The 23,226-nt window shown below is 41.4% G+C and overlaps 1 protein-coding gene across 6 annotated transcripts in view; it reads left to right on the top strand.

Annotated features, from left to right (window-relative positions):
- CEMIP2 (cell migration inducing hyaluronidase 2) overlaps window positions 1-22,737 on the top strand; it is a 79,549-nt gene extending 56,812 nt beyond the window's left edge. For 4 of the 6 annotated variants that reach the window (XM_036079967.2, XM_036079951.2, XM_078062154.1 and 1 more), the window contains 8 exons: window positions 414-629; window positions 3,982-4,190; window positions 7,811-7,993; window positions 10,232-10,451; window positions 13,553-13,651; window positions 17,727-17,881; window positions 20,267-20,370; window positions 20,708-22,737. In XM_036079967.2, coding sequence (XP_035935860.1) covers window positions 414-629; window positions 3,982-4,190; window positions 7,811-7,993; window positions 10,232-10,451; window positions 13,553-13,651; window positions 17,727-17,881; window positions 20,267-20,370; window positions 20,708-20,904 — 1,383 coding nt within the window. In that variant the 3' untranslated portion in view covers window positions 20,905-22,737. Of the gene's footprint in view, window positions 1-413; window positions 630-3,981; window positions 4,191-7,810; window positions 7,994-8,468; window positions 8,561-10,231; window positions 10,452-11,801; window positions 11,964-13,552; window positions 13,652-17,726; window positions 17,882-20,266; window positions 20,371-20,707 lie in introns of those variants that run through there. The other 2 variants (XM_036080011.2, XM_036080021.2) reach the window with 2 other exon arrangements.
- Window positions 22,738-23,226: the final 489 nt, after the last annotated feature.

The following is a 23,226-nucleotide window of genomic DNA, read 5'->3' as shown; positions in this document are numbered from 1 at the left end:
ACACCTTGAGTGTAAAGTTTATAATTTTTAACAAATAGGCATGACTGCATATTTCCCCTTCCCACGACTGTTCTGAGTCTCTTACCAAGGTTAGTTTTGTCTGGAGAGCAGGTAATCGTTTTTAAATGGAAAAAAAGGAAAACACCAAATATGTTTTAAACATTTGCCACTTGGCTTCCACAATCCGCAAGGCTCTGTAACTTTTTTTTTTTTTTTTTTTGCCCAACCATGTCATAAGTAATTGAACAGTTTGACTGACTGGGTGCCATTGTTGATGACCGTGAACTGTGACTCGCAAGTGCTCTAACCTTAAAGCGGTTGAAATAGATATGCTGTTGGATCCTTGCAGGGGATGCCAGCCAGGATGGTAGCAGCCTTCATGTTGTGAGGTCCTGTTTTTTCACTGCCGGCAGGTGTCTTTGAATGTCTTCTTTGGAAAGCCTGGCCCCTGGTTTGAAGATTGCGAGCTGGATGGTGATAAGAACTCCATATTCCACGACATTGATGGCTCTGTGACAGGATACAAGGATGCTTATGTGGGAAGAATTGACAACTACCTGATCCGCCACCCGAGCTGTGTGAACATTACCAAATGGAACGCGGTGGTCTGCAGCGGGAACTATGCCCAGGTAAGCCCTTGTGCATTACGATGCCTGGCTCCGAACCAGCTCCCAGCAGCATCGCTTCCACGAGCAGGGTTCTCCTGCTCTTCAGCGTGATTGATCCTTTCCAAAGCATGATTTTTCTTTAGGAAAAAAGGGAAAAAAAATTCATGAGGGATCATGGACTCCAAAGCATGATTTTTCTTTAGGAAAAAAGGGAAAAAAAATTCATGAGGGATCATGGACTCATACAATTTTATTTCAAGTTCTCTTGCTCCAAAGCAATTAAACAAGTGGAAACGTGGGTCCAAGAGTGGTAGGACAATTTGCCCTTGGTTAAATATGCTTGGGATATAGGTGGGGTGAGAACCCGTATTACCTAAGTCTTAGGCCAGGTTTTCTTGCCATGCTACCACAGTGCCCTCTGAGAGGGAGATTTATTCTTTGCTTTCAGGGTCATTATCTCTACTAAATTAGAGAATTAGGCAGAGGGATAAATATTGGAGGGAGTTTTCTGGCTTAATTTTAAAGGAGTATTAACTTCTTTGTTGTGGGATTTCTCATCCCCATAAGGAAAAAAAAATGTTATTCTTGCCTAAGTTCTGGAAAAGACGAGGAAAAAATGGAGAATTAACTAGAGTAGAGAAGAAAAGAATGTGGTTTGAAATGTAATTTCTTTTTTCCTTTCATCTTATTCTTAATCAGAATTGCCAGCAAACCTAAGTTAACCTAAGATGCTGTAGAAATTCTAGAATTAAAATAAAACAAAACCAAAAAGCTTTTAGCTCTTTTTTGTAGCTACAGTTTTAGTTAAATTTCATGGGTGTGTGTCTGAAAGTGGTATGTGCTCACCAATGAAATAGAAAATTATTATAAATGTGCCCATCAACCCTTTGGATTTCAAATGTATTCGAGAATGTGAACCTAATCCTATCTTACAAAGCAGAGTAGTAATTCAATTTTTATTGGAGGACGAAGAAAGAAGTAAGTCATCTAATGCTTCCTAGGAGGTTCTGGGAATGGTAGGACCACAAGTCAGAAATCTTCTCCTGAGAATTTGGGTTTTGGGCTGGGAGCCCAGATCTGCAGCCATTTGTTACTTAGATAATGTATAAGACTATATGTTTTTAGGCAAAAGGTAGAAACAAAATAAGACTATATGTTTTTAGGCAAAAGGTAGAAGCACCTGGATCTCAAGATGCAATAATAGTTGTTTGGCTTTTATAAATATATTTTAACTCTTCGCTAACTCGAGGGTTAAAGGGGCTCAGGAAGAAAGGTGGAAACATAAGGAGAATTAAAGTTACAGGGGTGCCTGGGTGGCTCAGTCAGTTGAGCGTCTGCCTTCGACTCAGATCATGATCCCAGGGTCCTGGGATCGAGTCCCACATCAGGCTCCCTGCTCAGTGGGAAGTCTGCTTCTCCCTCTCCCTCTCCCTCTGCTGCTCCCCGTTTTTGCTCTCTCCCCCCCCAAATAAATAAATAAAATCTTAAAAAAAAAATAAAGTTACATGTGTCACTTCCTATCCTTTCTGGATTTGAAAGAAGGCAGGAGATTGATCTATCTCCTGTTGTCTATTACATATAACCTAATATATATAATCTGTTTTTTATATTACAACCTAGTTTTAAAGTTATATTATTTTAACTTATATTTTATATTATATATTTATATAATCTATATAATAAATATAGATTAAATATAAACGTTTTTAAAAATAAGTATAATATGTATGTCTAGTAACTATAATTTAATATATAGTACATACTAAATATATTTAAATGAAGACAATTGGTAGTCTCAAAATATGTATTTCCTATCTTTATTTTAAATCTTTAAGGGGTGTCCATAAAGAAGAGTATTATTATTATTATTTTTTAAAGATTTTATTTATTTATTTGACAGAGAGAGACAGCGAGAGAGGGAACACAAGCAGGGGGAGTAGGAGAGGCAGAGAGAGAAGCAGGCTTCCCGCTAAACAGGGAGCCCGATGCGGGGCTCGATCCCAGGACCCTGGGATCATGACCTGAGCTGAAGGCAGATGCCCAACGACTGAGCCACCCAGGCGCCCCAAGAAGAGTGTTATTATATTGAAATAGTCAAACATGAATGAGACCTAAGGAGCTTTTCTGGCTCATGGGTTGTATACATGAGGAATCAATACAGACAAAACGTAGAAATGACAGGAAGAAAAAGAACTATTGTGGATTAAATGCCGTCTTCTGCAAATGTTTTAATCCTCCTGGAGAATTCTGTTACAGGATAATGATTTGTTTTAGGAAATTGTTCTGAGGTGTGTTCTTTGGAGGATGCATTTGGAGAAGGTTTCATTTTGGCACAGCGAGGGGCGCAAATGCCACTGGAATAAATTCAGAATTTTCAAATTTGTCTCTGTTTAATATATTTTTCCAGTTTTTGCAAAGTGCTTTATAGCTTTTTTTTTTTTTTTTTTTTTTGAATGCATGAAAAATGACTTCTTGGGCTGAGGTAGGTCATGGAAAATTGAAAGCCAAAGCTCAAAGATATTTCAGTTTTCCATCTCTTGTTTTAGAGGAAAGGCTTTCAGATTTGACTGGAGGGTATCAGTTTTCATATTAATTTACGGATTTGTATGTGTGTTCTTCAGACTGAGGTATTTCTTTGACAAGCTATATAAGCCGCAAAGGTTTTATGTTCTGATGAATAAGCTGGCCTGTGGTAGTGGAAGAGATGATGAAGATCTTGGCTAGCAGAATGCTTGGTCTGTTTTTACCATTCCAGTTTAAGTCGGCTTCATTTTAAGTATAACTTAGGATGAAGTTGGCTACTACTCATTTAGTCTGGCTCAGATCACAGAACCTCTGTTCTGGAAGGAGAGACAATGAACTTTGTGCTGCAGATGTTTGTTTAGCTTATCTAAGCTTTCGTTCTCTCCTCTTTAATTCTTTTTTTAAAATAAATTTATTAAGTTTTTAATTTTTTAAAAAGATTTTTATTTATTTGAGAGAGAGAGCAGGAGCACAGAGGGGGAAGGGCAGAGGGAGAGGGAGAAGCAGACTCCCCGTTGAGCAGGGAGCCCCACGTGGGATTCGATCCCAGGACCCCGAGATCATGACCTGAGCCGAAGGCAGATGCTTAACCGACTGAGCCACCCAGGCGCCCCTTGGGTTTTTAATTTTAATTCTAGTATAGTTAACATAAAGTGTTCGATTAGTTTTAGATGTATGATGTAGTGATTCAGCAATCTTACACATGACTCAGTGCTCATCACGATAAGTGTACTCTTGAATCCCCAGTTCCTATTTCACCCCCCGCCCCTCACCTCCCCTCTGGTAACCACCAGTGTGTTCTCTGTAGTTAAGAGTCTTCTCCCCTTTAATTCTTAATTGCTTTTTGAAGGTTTATGTGCAGACATGGAGCACTCAGAATCTGACTATGACCATCACGCGAGATGAGTATCCCTCCTACCCTATGGTGCTCCGGGGCATTAACCAGAAGGCTACCTTTCCTCAGTACCAGCCTGTGATCATGCTGGAAAAGGGCTACACCATCCACTGGAATGGACCGGCACCAAGGACTGCTTTTCTGTACCTCGTAAACTTCAACAAGTATGTCTGCATTACTGTTATTTCAAATAGTGGAGCAAGTCGTAATTTCGTGGAGACAAATGATACCATATTGCTTTGGTAGCAAGTGAAGAATGCCGATTTCACGTACTTTGTTCTTCTTACATGTTTTTTGTTGATGGAATTAAGCAGTTTCACAGACTGAATCCTGTCATTTAAAAAACATTTCTTTTTTTTTTTTAAAGATTTATTTATTTATTTATTTGACAGATAGATAGAGAGCACAGGTAGGCAGAGAGGCAGGCAGAGGGAGAGGGAGAAGCAGACTCTCCACTGAGCAGGGAGCCCGACGTGGGGCTCGATCCCAGGACCCTGGAATCATGACCTGAGCCGAAGGCAGCCGCTTAACCGACTGAGCCACCCAGGCGTCCCTAAAAAACATTTCTTTTTGTCTGTGGTCGAAGTATTGTGTGCAGAAAGCCACTTAACAAGAGCCTTTACTATAGTCTGTCGAGGGCTTTAATTCCCCATAGCTGGGATGGGAAGAAGTTTTATCTGGCATTCCAACTGAGCACTTGGTTATCTAGAAAATGAAAAAATTTTCGAGGCCCAGTTTAGACCTGACAGAAGAGAGCGGCGTGATTGATAAGTAATGTCAGCTACAGGCAAGAGGGAGAAGAATCAGGGTGTGAATGCCAGGCACTTACCACGCCTGCTGGAAAGCATCTTTCTGTCCCTTCTTGATTTCAGTTGTCTGTCCTAATAATACTACTTTCAATCAAAGGCTCTATTTTTACATTAATTTATTCAAGTGTTTTCTGTGTGCCTGCTGATCTAAAGATGAATGAGAAAAGGACTTGTTTTTCGGGAGCGCCTATTACCCAGGTAGAATAAATTTTAAGTACATTGACAAACCAGTGCTATTTTTAGTGGAAAAAGGATAGAGCAATAATGCTGCCTCCGGGGCCTGGGCCAGGCTGCACGGATGAAGTGATACTAAGGGACCAGTCTTGTTGGAAAAGCAATACCATTGAGAAAGGGCTGGTTCTGCTCAGGGACGGATGGATTCAGTGTGATGGGAGCATGGGGTGCGTCAGGGGAAGTGACAGATGATGCTGGAAAGGAGGAATGGGACAATTTCGAAAGGCCATCGTAACCAGTCTAGTTGGGTGTGATGGTGAACGCTGGGGACTCCATGAGACTGCTCAGATAGGTATTGGAAAAATTGAAACGGCCTATTCCCCTGGCTGGTCCTAATGCTCTGACTTGTCACAGCTCTCTTAAAACACCCACTTGAAATGAACAGAGGTGGGCCTAGAACATGTAGAAATTCAGCTCTACGTAGGTCACTTCCAAGGAGCTGTGAATATCAGTGGTTGCCCTTCTGTGATGTTAGGGCCCCAGCACCTGCTCTAAACCGGACCATGACTGTTTTCCTCTAACATTAACTGCTATTTCTCTGTGCCTTTGCTGGAGAATCGCCACCCTGCCTACTGAGTCAACCAAGGCAAAAATCCCAGGACTCATCACTGACTCTGCTTCTCCTTCATCCCATCCCATCAGCGACCAAAGCCTGTTGGTCCTGTCTCCTTAACGGTGTTCAAGTCTCTCCACTTCTTTCCACCCCTACTGCTTGTGGCTGAGTTCAGACCGTTATCATCTCTCTCCTGGATCCTACGTGATCTCCCCACCTCCAATCCTTAGTTCACATTGTGTCCAGGATGAGGTTTCCAAAAGCCAGTCCAATATGACCAGTCCCAGGAATGAGCCGCAGAGAAGGCAGTGAAAGAAACAGTGATGGTCAGAGAGGACCGAGGAGAAATGTCAGAGTGATCAGTAATTCAGAGACTTCTATCCGGCAGGGTATGAATTTGAGGCGAGAGATTACAACCAAATGGTATACAGGGTTCTGTAAAGATCACACGTAACTTTTGGAAAAGTACTGAGTGAATAAAAATCTTTTAAAGTGAAACGAGGCTGAACCCAGAAGTTTCAAAAATCCGCATGGGCTTTGGAAGTTCAGTCAGATTTTCCTGGCTTAAGTAGCTGAAAGTTTATAAAAATTACATCATGGTCAGAGGCAAGAGGAAGAGAAGGACAGTTTTCCCCCCCAAATTTAATGTGATTATGGAGAGGTCATAGATCCTGTCACAGTGCCATTTCTACAAATAACACTTTAAAAACAATAAGAGCTGTGCTTATTCATTAAATAAAATAAGGAGAATAGAGAAAAACAAAGAAAATGGAAATAACCTATAATTCTTCTAATCAGAGTGAGGCATTAGAAACGTATTATTCTCCTGTCTCTCTCCACCCTTATGTGTTTTCGGAGCATATAGATATACCAAAATTTACTTGACTACTCTCTTCCTCCGTGAGCACATACCTTGTTTTACTTCTGCCAGCCCCTCTACACCCCCTTTTTGCTATTATAAATGATACTGTGTAAAGCATCTTTCCTGGTCTTTGTTACTAGTTATTCTTTAGTGGGATTACTGGTAAAATCTGCATGAATAATTTTAAGGCCTTGTTACCTGTTGTTTAAATATTCTTTGGAAGAGTGGTGGTAAGTGTAGAACCTTGTGAATGTACTTAATGCCACTGAACCGTGGAGTTAAAAGTGGATAAAAAGATAAATTTTTGGTTATGGATATTTTACCACAACTTAGAAAATGCCTTCAATCAGCAAATGATTAAAAAAGGGGAAATATTTTTAATGGTTTCCAGAAAGTGTTGATTTTGTATCTAAAGACAGGATATTACGTAAGAAAAAAAAAAACCACAGCAATTTGGTAATATGCATCGAAAGCTTTAAAAATACATATGTCTTGTGGCACCTGGGTGGCTCAGTTGATTAAGCATCTGCCTTCGGCTCAGGTCATGATCTTGGGGTCCTGATATCGAGCCCCACATCAGGCTTCCTGCTCGGCGGAGAGCCTGCTTCTCCCTCTCCCTCTGCCTGCCGCTCTGCCTACTTGTGCTCTCTCTCTCTCTCTCTGTTAAATAAATAAATAAATAAAATACATATGCCTTTATATCCAGCAGTTTTACCACTAAGTTTTTATCCTAATGCAATCATAAAGGAAAAAAATACATTTATGAACAAAAAAATTCTTTGGAGGGGCACCTGGCTGGCTCAGTCTGTGGAGCGTGTGACTCCTCATCTCAGGGTTGTGAGTTTGAGTCCCCCATTGGGTGTAGAGATTACTTAAAAAAAAAAAAAGTAAGTAAAATTAAAAAAAATTCTTTGGAAAGATTTTACCAGCGTACACTCCACTCCCACTGTCAGGCTGTTAGTGTTTCTTCCATTTTCATGCATCCCATTCCCAGTAATCTCACTTAATTTTATTATCCTCTTGTAGTGTCTAAGTACATTTTATCCAACTTCTATTCACATTCTCTTAAGTCCTGTTGAGACCAAGACATTTTTGTAAGCGAGACAATTGTCGTAAATATATTGGTAAGAGAAGTTTGGGGAACGTACAGAGGCAGGCGATTTGCTAGTATGTCGTGGTACAGAACTTCCATTGTTAGTGGCTCAATCAATACGCATCAGAAATTTAAGGAGGAGAGAAATCGTGGCTGAAATTTACATATGCTGTAGTACTCAAGATACATAGGCTCAAGTGTGAATTCATTGTTTTATTGTCTCTCCTTTACAGGAATGACTGGATTCGACTTGGCCTCTGCTATCCATCAAACACAAGTTTTCAGGTTACCTTTGGCTTTTTACAGCGCCATAATGGCTCGTTATCCAAAATGGAAGAATATGAGCCTGTGCATTCACTGGAAGAATTGCAGAGGAAGCAGTCTGAGAGGAAATTCTATTTTGACTCCAGCACGGGGTAATTGGGTGCAACCAGTGAATGAGAATTATTGCTATTTTTCTTTAATGGTGAAATTACTAGTTCTTCAGCCTAACTAAGAATAGGTTGTGATGGGACGGCTGTTTAGGAAAGCAGCTGATGTGGGTAATTCTCTGCTCATCACTATTAGAGGTTTAGAGAAGTAGAAGGACTCGTAATTATAGTTGGCGGCAGGAATCAAATGAAGATGTTTGCATATACCTATTAAGGCAATTGGGAGAGAGAAATTACCCTTGTCAATGAAGAACCAGTAGGCCCAATTGAAAATTAAAATAATTTTTTTTTTCTATGACAGCCCTTAAGATGATTATTTACATGGGAAAGAATTCATATTTCAGGAAAAGCTCATTTTTTTCTTCCTTTAAGGTGATCTCTCAAGCTGACCTTGAGTTTAAAAAAACAACCAAACCAAACCACTGTTAACCATGGCGTATTTGCTTTCAACTTTCTCTAGGCTGCGTCTTTCCACTTTTTAATTCTAATCCTGTTCACCCGGGGTCCTGTTGGCTTTGTCTGCCTTTATCCAGTTACAGTCTCTCAGCCTTTGGGCTATGGTAGGCTTGATCTCCTGTACTCTTCCAGCAAGTAGCATGCTCCTTCAGTATCCATTCCTTAAGCTGACATTCCTATCACATGCCATTGTCTAGGTACTGTAAAGATACTCATGTGAATAAGACCCATTTTTCACAGTCCACTGAAGGACATGGGCCCGTAAAGCAAGTCATTAGCGAGCTAGAGGTTTAAATGCTGTAATTCCTATAGTGCGATATTCATTGTGCCTTCTGAGGTCACCCAGAAGCCCAGCATAGGATGACCAGTGACATCCCAAGAGGGTGACACTGGGGCTAACTCCTGAGGAATGAGTAGGAGGAGATGGAAAAAGAGAGGGGTCAGGTGTCCCCAGGAGCAGTGCGGATAGGTGCATGGAGGCATGGAAGAACGCAGCATGGCATGTTTGGGGGAAAGATGAAAGTTCAGAATGGGGAGAAGGGGCATGAGGTTGGGGTTCAGTTAAGTGTCTTGTTAGTTTTTTGAAGAAGATGTAGCTCATTTGCCCTCCAGGGCCCCTCCAGCAGCCTGTGTGACGAGCTTAAGTCTTTTTTTACCATAATTGTCGCTGATTTTCAGTAAGACTTAAAACAACCTATTTGGACATTTATTCTACAGATGACAGAACTTCCACATTCCCTGTTGATTTTCCACAAAAATAAATGGAGCACCCCAATTTGTGAGGATGGTCTAGGGATCACAAATGAATGATTAGCTGGGAAATATTTTTCTCCATTCCGACATTTTTAGAATCCCTCAGCCTTCGAGGTTCTAATTCTTTTTTAATTCTATTCATTTTGATGACTTTTAATTAGGCCCCTTTCATTCCTTATGTATATATGTTAAAAGTACTGATGTTAGGACAATGGCTGGTTTTTACCTCATAACTGCAACTTTTCATTGTTCACTGACTTCATATTAAAATATGAATTCATGATCTCCAGTAATCAATCACATTTGATCAAATGCTTTATAGTCTTGACTTCTTTGGTTCAGAAAGACTAGGTTTGCTGACAGACGTTGGACTGTTGCCTGGAAGTTACTTTTCCATTCATCTTGGCAGCAGGAGGATAATTCCGAGTGGGCGGGTCTGTTCCTTTCCCTTGATTTTGGCCAAAGTACAGACAGAAGGACCTCAGGCCCATCTGCTCTTAGTAATCATCACAGGAATTGATGGGAGACCATATCTTGGCCTTAGCCAAGCAAGTCACAGTTGCTATTTTTATTTATTTCAAATTTATGCCTTAAACCAAAATGATTTATAAACCAAAAGAAGAAAAAAACAAAAAACCACCACACTAAGTTATGAAATCCTAAACTCAACACAAGTCTAAAATTTTCCAAGGAAGTTTTGAACCAAACCAAAGTCCGTCCTCCCAAATTACCTATTGAACTATTTCACTCCAGAAATTAACTTTGATATGTTCCAGAATGACTGAATCGGGTCATCAAAATATTTTCTGAAAGTAGTGTTGCATTTGACTTAGGGCCCTAGGAGGATAGAAAGGAAGGAGAAACGACTTCATTAGTTTTGTCATTTATTTTCTTTTAAGGAGAAGTTACTTTATTAGAGGAATAGCCCTATGGGGTTGAGGCCAATGTGAGGAATTTTTGTGAGTTTGTGAGAGTCCGTCTAACATCCCGTGGATTGGTTTGTGTTCCGCTCAGGTTGCTGTTTTTGTATCTCAAAGCCAAAAGCTACAGGGACGGCCACAGTTACTGTTCATCTCAGGGATGTGAAAGAGTCAAGATCCAGGCAGCAACAGACTCAAAAGACATCAGTAACTGCATGGCCAGAGCATATCCCCAGTACTACAGGAAGCCATCAGCACTCAAGCGCATGCCCTCCATGCTCACCAAGCTCTGTCAAGGCTGCGGGACCCGCCAGGTAAACAAGGAGGAAGAGTAGGCTGTGGGCGGAAAAGAATCAAAAAGCAGTTTTTTGTTTGTTCCTTTATTTTGGCAGTAGGCACATTTTTCTTTGAAACATCGGTCTTGCCAGGTTATAAATACTGCATGATTTCTCCTGAATTTTGGCCCATTCTAGAATGTGATAATCCTAAGAAGCAAACTAGTCCAAATTCATAATAGAAATATTTTACCCCGTGATACATCCGTTTACCTTGGATGACTGTAGACTTTTTGGTCCTCATCTTCCCCCTACCCCCCTCAGATGTGACTCTGTTACAGTATTGCTATTGGATTTACATGTCAGTCATGTAGAAAAATACTTTTATTGAGGACTATAAAATTTCTCTTCCAAAAATGCAACTCATATATGGGGCACCTGGGTGGCTCAGTCGGTTAAGTGTCTGACTTTTAATTTTGGCTCAGGTCACGATCTCAGGGTTGTGGGATCCAGCCCCACATTGAGCTCTGTGCTAAGCATGGAGTTTGCTTGAGATTCTCTCTCCCTCTGCCTCTGCCCCTCCTCCACTAAAATAAATAAATAAATCTTAAAAAAAAATGCAACTCATATGAAAATTGTCCCCCCCCCCCTTTTTTTAAGGTGGAAAGCTACTGTTAATTTTGAAGCATGTGCTATTACATTTACCTGTAATTAAAAGTACAAACTAACTTTGGCTAGAAGTAAAATTCTTCTCCTTCTTAATTACAAGGTCTCCCTCTGGATCTTGAGAAAACATGGCAATGAAAGTAAATCCAAAATATGAGCTCAAGTTGTGCATGGGGTTTTCAAAGGAAGTCAGACCAGCTCCAAGTGAAAAAGAAGTATAGAGTTAATATTGCTCTAATTAATACTTAACCTTTACACAGATAAATATAGGTTAAGGGAAATGGTTCTTTTTTTTAAAGATTTTATTTATTTTTGACAGAGAGAGTGTACAAGCAGGGGAGGGGCAGAGACAGAGGGAGAAGCAGGCTCCCAGCTCAGCAGGGAGGCCGATGTGGGACTCGATCCCAGGACCCCGGGATCATGACCTGAGCCGAAGGCAGACGCTTAACCATCTGAGCCACCCAGGCACCCAAGGGAAATGGTTCTTAAAGTATCAGCGTCACCTGGGAACTTGTAAAATATTAGAATTCTTGGTCCCACCCTAGTTCTACTGAATCAAAAATGTTTCTCATTTGTTTTTGCCTATTGGTAGCAGTAAGGTCTGAGAGAGGAACATGGATTTATTCTTCCTGTTATCATATATGAGTATTTTTTCAAAGGCAGTTCACTATCCACAGTTTGAATCTTTCATATCCCTGTGCCACTTCTATTCTCCCACCTCAGCTAAAACCAGCCCACCAACCCACCTACCAACCTACCAGCCAGCCACCCAACTCACCAACCAACCCATCAACCAAGCCAACCATGTACATGAAGAAGTTTATATAGATCCTTGCCTGTACCATGTAATATCTTGACTATTAAAGTGACATTTTATTTATTTTTTATTTTATTTTAATTTTTATTTTCTGGGGGGGAGGGACAGAGGGAGAGGGAGAGAGAGAATCTTAAGCAGGTTCCATGCCCAGCGCAGAGCCCTGTTACACCGGGCTCGATGACACAACCCTTGAGATCATGACCTGAGCTGAAATCAAGAGTCAGATGCTTAACTGACTTAGCCACCCAGGCGTCCCTAAAGTGATATTTTTAGATAATCTTTGTGGGGAAGTAAGTTCTCCAGCCTAATTCTCAAGCTGAATTTGTTAACGTCCTTCATTACAGAAAATATTATATAATTTATTATAACAATTGCAACATGATAATTTATAAAAATAATCATCATTGGAAATACCCTAAGCCTATCTTTTTAAATGGTTCCATACATTAATGTTTAGCATTCCTTGTTTTTTTGTCTGTGCTTGAAACATTGATTAGAATTTATTTATTTATTTATTTATTTATTTATTTTAAGATTTTATTTATTTGACAGAGAGAGACACAGCGAGAGAGGGAACACAAGCAGGGGGAGTGGGAGAGGGAGAAGCAGGCTTCCCATGGTGCAGGGAGCCCGATGTGGGGCTCGATCCCAGGACCCTGGGACCATGACCTGAGCTGAAGGCAGACGCTTAACGACTGAGCCACCCAGGCGCCCCTAGAATTTATTTTTTAAAAAATGTATCGATTACTGACTTGGTACTGTTGCAAAGTACTTGAAGCATTTGGGAACCTCACTTTTACTTGGAAATTTGAAGAATGAGTTTGTTTTGAATGTCAGAAAGAAACACACGTACATGAGGAGTAAGTAGGAAAATTCACACAGGTTTTTGACTCCAAACCTGAGCTTCTGAACGTTGAGTATCATGATGATTGTTTGCCCTTGGAATGAAGTTGTTGACATGCATTCATCAGGAATATATACTTTAAGTGCTGAATTGTGAGAGAGTTCGGCCTGCTTTTGAATGAGAAGAAAGCCTTTAGGGAGGAGGTGCAAGGTGGGATTTGGAGGCTGGGAGTGATTTCAAGGAGTGGAAGGAAACAAGGAAGGGCATTCTGGGGGAGGGAACAGCATCTGCAAAGGCAGAGTGGCGGGAAAGGAGATGAAGCACTTGTGGGAAAGCGATAGCTACAGAAGGCAATAGAACAGGGAGATTAGGGGCCTGGATATAAGGTGTGGCTTCATTTATGGGACACGTTGCAAGTCAGGTAGAAGATTAGCCTGGTGATGCACTTTTGAACAGTGTAATGCTTGTCACCGTTACTTCTCTCAGTTCTGGAGTGACTGAGTCCCAATTTAAGATAGCTGGTCTGAAAAGGACAAACGTCTAAGTGTAAAGCACATTTACTTAGTCATTTGCAGAATTGATTTTCTGAACAAGATTACAATTATTTGAGACTGGGATTATTCCAGAAAATGAGGAACATACATTTCTTATATTAAATCCGGATCAAAAGATGGAAATCCAGGCCATTCAATCTGTAGAAAAAGTTCACAGGGGAGAAAAAACACCATTGGGTTTGATATAATTGAGTTGATTTTGAGGCCCTTTTGAAGGAAGATGTGGTTGACAGAAATATGGAACTTCTTCCCTGTTTAGGTGGTGTTTACTAGTGATCCTCATAAAAGCTACCTCCCCGTGCAATTCCAGTCACCCAGTAAAGCAGAGACTCAGCGTGGAGACCTGTCTTTTATCTCTGTAAGTACCATCTGGCACGTACCCTGCCTCAGCTTCTCACTTTTTATGTTTTATCCCGGTGACATGAATTATCTCTGGCAACAGCCGCTTGGTGGCAAGCAATATAATAGAGGTATAACTACCTCCTAAACATTTGCGTTTTTTTTTTTTTTTAAAGATTTTATTTATTTATTTGACCGAGAGAGACATAGCGAGAGAGGGAACACAAGCAGGGGGAGTGGGAGAGGGAGAAGCAGGCTCCCCGCGGAGCAAGGAGCCCGATGTGGGGCTCGATCCCAGGACCCTGGGATCATGACCTGAGCTGAAGGCAGTCGCTTAACCAACTGAGCCACCCAGGTGCCCAACATTTGCGTTTTTAAGTACGTTAAATGTATTAAGTCTTTTTTCTCACTGGATTGTGTTTATTGATGACTTTGAGGTGAATGTTAAAATTGGTTCACCAAGTATTAGTCCTCTGTTCTAAGCGGGTTTATGGAAGTATAGGCCTGAGCCTCATTGTCAACACATAGAATTTGGGTGAAGAGCCAAGCTAGCCGGTGGTAACCAGCTCTTGGCTTGAGGTCTGTCCAAAATCAGGTTGACCAGAGTGCCACTGTATAATGAGCTCTCGGGGTGGCAGCTATCTAGACATCTAACTAATATCTAGCCAGGGCCTGGTCCTAGCCTCATGTGGTTTCTTTATTTTTATTTTTTATAGGTTTTATTTATTTATTTGAGAGAGAGGGAGAGAGCGCAAGCAGAGGGAGTGGGCGAGGGAGAAGCAGGCTCCCCACTGAGCAGGGAGCCCGATGCGGGACTCGATCCCAGGACCCCGACACTTAACCCACTGAGCCACCCAGGCGCCCCTCACGTGGTCTCTTTAAGGAGCTCATTTTTTTTATAATTGAAATATAGCTGACATACAATATTGTATTAGCTTCAGGAGTACCACATAGTGATTTGACATCTATGTACATTATGAAATGTTCACCATGGTAAGTGTAGTCACCATCTGTCACCATACAAAGTTATTACAATAATACTGACTCTATTCCCTATGCTGTACTTTTCCTCCCTGTGACTTACTTTTTTTCTTTTTTTTTACTTCTGTATTTTATACATACATATACTGGAGAAATCTGTATCTCTTAATCCCCTACACCTGTTGGATGCATCCTCCAACCATAGGAGCTCAGTTTTTTAAAGTAGTGAGCAACACAATCACAAATCCACATGTATGCGGACAAAATTATATCTTACTCTTTTTTTTTCTTTCCCAATTTCTTTTATTGTGTTAAAATATACATCACATAAAATTCATTGTCTTAACCATTTTTAAGTGTATAGTTCAGTGGTGTGAAGTACATTCATATGGTATGCAAGCATCACCACCACCCATCTCCAGGATTGAACTCTGAATTAAGAATATCCCTACTTGGGGAGGGGAGGGTGAAATGGGGTGTTATTGATCAACAGACATGTAGTTTCAGGTAAGATAAATAAGCTCTCCAGATCTGCTATATGACATAGTCCCTGTAGTCAGTAATTATGTATTGTACCCTTAAAATTTGTTAAGCAGATGGATATTGTGACCTCACACACAAAAAATTAAAAAGAAAGACAGACTATCTCTATTTAAATGTAGCTCAAAGATTTCCCAACTATATATGTATGCCTATTGCCCTCTGTTAGCAACTGTTCATTTTGTAGCATGTTCATGATGTAATTTTTTTTGGCGTAAAATTTGTTAGCTCAGCATCTCAGTGCAGTCAGCTGCGTGGAGAACCTGATCCCAGCCTTGTTGTCATGGTATCTGGTGAGAGTTAGTTGCAGAAGGGAAGCAAGTGGGTGCTGAGTAGCTCTGCTCCACTAAGTCCACTAAACAGTTCAAGAAGATACTGTTTTGCCCAAAAAATCTCAGGCAGGCTCTGCTCCAGGGTCTGAAGACAGTTTTTATATATATATATATATATATATATATATATATATATATATATATATATATATATTTAAAAATTTTATTTATTTATTTGACAGAGAGAGACACAGCGAGAGAGGGAATACAAGCAGGGGGAGTGGGAGAGGGAGAAGCAGGCTTCCCGCTGAGCAGGGAGCCCGATGTCGGGCTCGATCCCAGGACCCTGGGATCATGACCTGAGCCGAAGGCAGCCGCTTAACGACTGAGCCACCCAGGCGCCCTGAAGACAGTTTTTTTAACTCCATTGCTGCACATGGGGTGCTCAGGACCCCAGAAAAGTTACAGTATTGTGTTTTGTCATATTTACCTCCGATACTTTACCCAAGCATTGCCTGAAGAATCTTTGCTAGGACATGGTGTTTCTTAAGTCTTTATGGACACTTTTGTGTTGTCTTTAAGTAACAGGTTTTAAGGGGTTCTTTTCAAGAGGACAGTTTAAGTGTGTTGAGGATCATTATATATTTTTTCTCAAATGTATCTCAATTTGAAGCATTCAGATTTTTTAAAATAAGAGAATCACTTCCAGTCTTCCCAAATATAAAGTGGTACTTTACCTCAAGGATTTCCAGAATTGTTCTCTGGATTAGAGCAATATAAACATAGCCAAAAAAAATCATTCGATTCCTATGAGACCAGTAGCGATTAGAAATAAAATTTAGGGGCACCTGGGTGGCTCAGTCGATTGGGTGTTTGACTTTGGCTTGGGTCATGATCTTGGGGTCCTGGGATCGAGTCCCGTGTTGGGCTCTCTGCTCAGTGTGGAATCTGCTTGTCCTTCTGCCCTTAGCGCTCGTTCTTTCTCTCTCTCTCTCAAATAAATAAATAAAATCTTAAAAAAAAAAAGAAATAAAATTTCCCCAAACATGGACAAGTGTAGTGATGATGGCATTTCTCCTTTGTTAGCTTTAGCATAGTTTATAATTTTACACATTTTATTTTTTTTCAAGATAAACCTTTTTTTTTTTTTTTTTTTAGTTTTTATTTATTTATTTAAGTAACCTCTATGTTCAGTGCAGGGCTTAAACTCAGGACCCCGAGATCAAGAGCTGCACGCTCCTCTGAGCCCGCCAGGTGCCCCAATTTTACACATTTAAAACTAGGAACATTGCCTATGGCTTAAATTAGTGTTCAATTATTTTTTAGTCCAGCAAGTCTTTTTTCCTTCTTTTCTGGCTGACAAATTAATGATATTTGGATGTGTCTAGAGTTCATTTTTCTTGAAGAGGTCTCAAACCGCTAATGTAATTTAAAGAGGACTACTGGAAATTTCAGCTCACAATAATTGTGAACAAAATCTATTAATACCTTGTGGCTTATATCCTGATGAAATGACCACTTTTCCATTTTGATTTTATTTATTTATTTATTTATTTATTTATTTATTTATTTATTTAATTTTTAAAAAGATTTTATTTATTTATTTGACAGAGAGACACAGCGAGAGAGGGAACACAAGCAGGGGGCGTGGGAGAGGGAGAAGCAGGCTTCCCGCGGAGCAGGGAGCCCGATGCGGGACTCGATCCCAGGACCTGGGATCATGACCTGAGCCGAAGGCAGACGCTTAATGACTGAGCCACCCAGGCGCCCCTCCATTTTGATTTTAAAGGAGAGCTATGGGTGGGACAAAGGAGATGAGGCCGTCTAGCGCCTCTGGTGTTGCAAACCTAAACTCTGCTGGGGGGTTGCTGTGTCGGGGAAGGCATGGTATTTTCTCTGAACCAGTGTGACCGTAAGTGAGCTATAGGACCTGTGGCACAGAGCCTGGGGCCTGGTCACTGAGTTTAGAAGCTTTGACCCCAGTGGGAGAGTGGGGCAGGCATGAAGCTCTTACGCCGGCAGCGAGAGTCACGCTGCTCATCTGAGTTTGAGCTGCCGCGCCTTGCTCAGAGCATCCAATCCAACCAGTAAAGACCAATCAGAGGCACAATCTAGAACACTGGCAGGGTTTCAGATGTTGGCGGAGAAAGAGTCACTGGATGATGCAGTTTGAATCCTGGAAATAGAATTTGATTCATGGGTTTAGAAGACCGAGGGAAGGGCTCGGACTCATCAAAGGTGAGGCATCTTGGAGATATGAATGGGGTGATGACAGCAGAAGACGTGTTTCTCTGTTCTCAGGTCAATGGCACCGACTTTACCATCCAAGACGCGGGCATCCTCCTCCTCATTGTGGATGCCTGCAGCGTTCCCTTCCGGTTAACGGAAAAAAAGATTTTCTCTCCTGCCGATATCAGTCGCGTGGAGGAGTATTTGAGAACAGGTATCCCTCCAAGGTAGGTGACGCTTGCTCTGCAAGAGGGGACAGGCCATCGGAACAGGTGACACCTGGTTAACACCAAGCTTTGGTTTGTCTTTCCACCCTTTTACGGTGTGGGCATTTAGGGCTGTTGAAAGGTGGTCATTTCCTTTCCCGTCTCCGATTGACGCCCATGTGGTCTAAACTGCATAGTATTGCTCAGCGAGAGCCTGGATGTGAGCAGAGTTTGCAAATGGTGTGAAACCTCTTAGAAGGGGAATTGCTCGGTATTTTGGAACCTTTCTGCCCACTTTTTAGTAGTTGGTCGATTACATTGCACCTAACTCACTCAGAAGGTTCATTTCCAGTTTAAAGCAATTTTATACACGATTTGACCTTTGTGGCCATCTGTCCTACTGATAAGACAGCATTGTGCTGTGAATTCACCACCTAGCTCACATGGAAGTGACTAGAAAGTCCACTGAGTTTTATTTTATTTTTATTATTATTATTTTTAAAGATTTTATTTATTTATTTGACAGAGAGATAGAGCGCAAGCAGGGGGAGTGGCAGGCTCCCTGCTGAGCAGGGAACCCGATGCGGGACTCGATCCCAGGACCCTGGGATCATGGCCTGAGCCGAAGGCAGATGTTTAACGACTGAGCCACCCAGGCGCCCCCGTCCACTGAGTTTTAAGTGGACAGGTATCTGGTCTCTCTTTTAAGAGCCCTGGCCTGATGCAGTTTGTTTTGTTGGTCTCTGAAGAAGCATGCACATAAGCGAAGCCTTTCTTTTTGGCGACTGGTTAGGCCCCGCCTCCTAGAGGCAAGGAGCCGAATTCAGGCTCCTCCCTGCCTCCCTTCGATGTGCTGCAGATGCTGACTCATAAGCAGATACTTAATGAAGCAACTAAGGGAAGGGCATAAGCTTCCTGGGGAGTGAGATCCTGTCTAGTTTTTGAACGCCTCTTCAGTCATCTGATGACTTGACGCTCTTTACATATGACAGAACCAGATTTCAGTGAGTCCCGTAAAGTCATTGAATTATTTGAGTGTAATATTCAGTGTGCAGGTGAAGCTCTGTCTTCTGCTTTGAGATGCTTCTAGGGAGTTCCTTTCCAAGGCCTCAATTTTCTTTAAGGATTTAAAGATTTTTCCTAATGGTGAAAATATGTACTCAGTTCACTGAAACCAATCCTGGGCATACAGCTCACCATAAATTTTTAGGATAACACGGCAGTCCTGTAAGATACCCTATAGATTTAAGAGTTAAAACCAACTCATTAAAAAGTCACTAGGTTGTTTCTGGAAAGGGGACTGAAGGAAGGCTTTTAAGATATGGGTAGTGTTCTGTTTCTTCATCTGGGCTGGTTACATGAGTATGTTTAGTGTGCAGAAATTCAGTATGCTATACACTTAGTGATACTTTTCTGTATGTATGTTGTATCTTTTTTTTTTTTCCTTAAGATTTTATTTATTTATTTGAGAGAGAGAGAGCCTAAGCAGGGGGAGCTATAGAGGGAGAGGGAGAAGCAGACTCTTCACTGAGCAGGGAGCCCAACATGGGACTCAGTCCCAGGACCCTGGGATCATAACCTGAGCCGAAGACTTAACTGACTGAGCCACCCAGGCGCCCCTGTATGTTGTATCTTAACTAAGTGTTAAGAGGTTATGGAGCAACTACCAATGTCTCTTAGAGAACTAGGATTGTTGGGGTGTGCGGGTCCCTGGGGACCTGTAAGTGATCTCATGGGACGAGCCTGAAGAGGGTCAGGCCTGTAAGGTTGCTGTGGTAGGACCTCTGTTCTGACTCTGAATGGTCACCCTTGCTTTAGAATGACATTGACATGTCAAGACCCACATTAAGAAAATGAATACTAATGGTTATATAAAAGTTGAAGAAAAGGATAGTAGAAGAATAAATGTGGGAGAGTAATAAAATCTTTGTAAACAACTTAAAATAATACAAGGGGCTTGTTTTATAATATACTAAAATAAATCACAAGGCCATAGTAATTAAGCCAGGATAGCATTGAAAGAGGAGAGAGAGAGCGAGAGAGATCAGGAGAAGAGAAAATCCACAAACAGATTTAAGTATATGTGTTGATATGCTGCATAATAAACATGGCATTTAAACCAAACCATGGGGCGCAGATTGTATTTCTTTTTAAAATTGGTGTTTATTCATTTATTTTATAAGTAGATAATAGGACATGAATAGATAGAACATCTGTCCTGGGTGGGGCTGGGGAGCCTGAACTTGTAACAGCAGGGAAGTGAAAAGCATCTGAGCTCCCCCCACCCCCCGTTTGTTTTTAGTTCTGCTTTTATCTAGTATTTCTATGCTATATTAAGTTCAGAAAGGTACTCAATACATGCTGATTTATTTAAATTCCCTCCAATTTTCTGACTTTTACATACAGGTCAATTGTTCTGTTGAGCACAAGAGGAGAAATAAAGCATTTAAATATTTCCGATTCGTTAGTACCTCTGGGATTAGCCAAACCAGCTCATCTTTATAACAAAGGTTTGTATTTGTATTATTCCTTGAAGTTCTTATGAGTCCAGCCACAGACGCATTTTTAGGGTGGACTATAGCCCCTAGCCTGTCTTCGTGAGCTTATTTTGCTGGAGTGGGTATCATTAAGATAATTTTTAAATAAGGAGACATTATTCCAGGAAGCGTTTGGGGATGTGGTTTGTTATTTGGGGCAAGAGGTGGGTGGTCAGAGTTCATTGACGTAAGGAAGTGTAGCTTTTCTGTTTCATAGCTATCTTTGTTTTGCTCACCTCCGACTCACCTCCTGCATTGTCTTGCCTGGAATGAGTAGATGGACAAATTGCACTTTTTTTTTTTTTTTAAGGGAGTACAATATTTTTGGGATTCAGCGGAAAGTTTAAACCATCATGGGCTAAGCTGTTTACCAGTCCTGCTGGCCAGGGCCTTGGGCTGCTCGAACAATTCCTACCTTTGCAGCTGGATGAATACGGTTGTCCCCGAGCCAGCATTGTCCGCCGGAGAGATCTGGAGCTGTTAATGCAGACTGCAAAAGCACATTAGGGACTCACTGTAACTTAAGTGCTGGGGGAAGAAAAAATGTGAACTAACTTATTTAATTTATGGCATTTTAAAGTGACACTGTTAACCCAATGGAACCATTTTCCTGTTTGATAACAGAGAGGGGACGAAAGAATTTAAAGGGATGGCTTGAATACCAGCTCGCGCACCTTCTAGTTGTACAAAGTGTTGAAGAATTTATTTGTGTTTGTTAGACTGGTATATTCGGAGAGCATTTCTCTTGTCCCTCACCCGCCACTCCGTGTGTCTCTTAGTGACTGTAAGCAGCTTCACCTTTTGTAGGACAGGATGCCGTGGGGGTGTGGTGGGGGCCTCTGAGGGTCAGCCCGAGTCCTTGAGCAGACCAGCTCTTGTAGTACATTGGATACTTGAAGTCTGATGCCCGGTTGTGTCATTGCTTTGGGTCAGCTGTTGACAGGTGGCTGGTGTGTTCAGTGATGCCCTGGGCCCTGGATCGGGGCCGGCAGCCTTTGCAGATTTTATAGGATGCTCAATGACAGAGTCTTAACTGGCAACTCAGGCCCAGCTCATGCCCTTTTTTTTGCCTGGGGCATGTGCTATTTTTATTCATTCGTACATTGATTCCTTCCCAGGGTCGAAGTTTCACACGGAAAGCATACTGGGATGAAAGGGCTTTAGGGATCTGACATCCCTTTAAACTTGGGCCCCCGGGGCAAAAAATTTGATCTGCACCAAGGTTTGAAGTTGTTGGGACCGTATTTGCAGCTTTAATCCTTAGCCTGTTTCGACTGTATATTTGTGTTTAAAATGCAGAGCTGAGCTGAATATTTACATTTTTTTAAAAAGAAGAAGGCCGTGTTCCTGAACTGTCCACGTGGGTCGTTTCAAGTGGCACAAAGGAAGTCTGTTCTTGGGGTGGGCTCCTGTACCTGGATTTCATTGTTGTTTTCATGTGATTTTTTTTTTTTTTTTTTAAGCTTTCCTGCTCACTATCCTGCCAGGAAAATTACAGAAAGCTTAATGATACCCCAAAATATCGTACTCAGGGGGAGAAAAAAGGGAGAGCCTTTGAAGGGCCAGAATCATGGAGGGGGGGATATTCAGAAACAGTACTCTGTAGAGCCTTAGAGGAGTTGGTCACTCTTAATTAATTACATTGTTAGAGCCAATTAAAAACAAAGTGCCATGATGCAAGATTTCCCTTCCCACTGGGTACATGTGTGTCCTGCCAGTGAGAATTGCATGTAGCAGAAAGATTAGCTCCTCAGCCAGGGATGACACCACACCGAGGGGATGCTTTCGCCCTTTCCCAAACCTGCAATACATGGAGTGTTTGAAGACATGGCCATGGCGAGAGGGTAGGAAGTGAGTTCAGGCTGACTTGGCAGTGAATACGGACAAATTCACCCTCCTCTCCCAAGAGCAAAGGCTGAGGGCCTGTCCCATGGCATCCAGGAGAAACTGCAGAGCAGGTCTGAGACTTCTGTTCCTTTACAAAATATGCTACCTCAAACTGCTACCGATAAACCATTCTAACTCTAAGTGCTCTTGCTAAGGGCATGTGTCTTAAAGTTGAGGGTTGTTGTTTTTGTTTTTTTCTTTTGTATATTGATGAACGAGATCTTACCTATTAAATATATTATTGGATCATGGTTCCTGAAGGTGATTAAAGTTTGTGTGTGCGTGTGTGTTTTTTTATGACTTAAATACCTTTGATGTGTGTTTTTTAGAGTTTGGTTCTTTAAAGATTTGGAGAGGCGATGTAAGTTCCGAGGCACTCAGTTTTTCTGATTTGTATGCTAATTGTCAGGGCCTAAGTTAAATAAATAAAAATATGTGTGCATGTATTTTTTATATATGCGTGTGACTCAGTCAATCGATCAGCTATTTTTTATTCCAGCGTCCAGCCCTGAAGAAGCTCTTGGCAGAGATGACGAAGGGAAACTGTCTGCCAAGTAGATGAACCCATTCTGCAGTGCAGAGCTTCTCCACCGAGCCTGCGCAATGGAATTGCCTGGGAGCTTTAAAAAATATAAAGACCTGCCCCCGCCCCCCCCGACACTCAGATTTAATTGGGGTGGGATGCAGCCTGGGTATTGGAATTTTTTTAAAGCTCCCTGGGTGATTCCAGCTTGCAGGCAGGTTTAAAAACCACTGCACTAATGTAATAGGTCCACTGTTTAACTCGAGTCTGTAATTTTTTGTGACTCAAACAAAATCACAGGTATCTATTATTTTTACCTGCTCTTCCTATGTTCCAGAACCCCCAGCCCTAAACAGCGCTTCACTAGTCTTCTTTTAATAGAATTTTAAATACGATTTTTAGTCCTTAATCGCCTCACA

Source organism: Halichoerus grypus, chromosome 14 (genome assembly GCF_964656455.1).
Source record: "Halichoerus grypus chromosome 14, mHalGry1.hap1.1, whole genome shotgun sequence".
Lineage (NCBI taxonomy): Eukaryota > Metazoa > Chordata > Mammalia > Carnivora > Phocidae > Halichoerus > Halichoerus grypus.
This window is presented reverse-complemented; position numbering and strand designations above follow the sequence as displayed.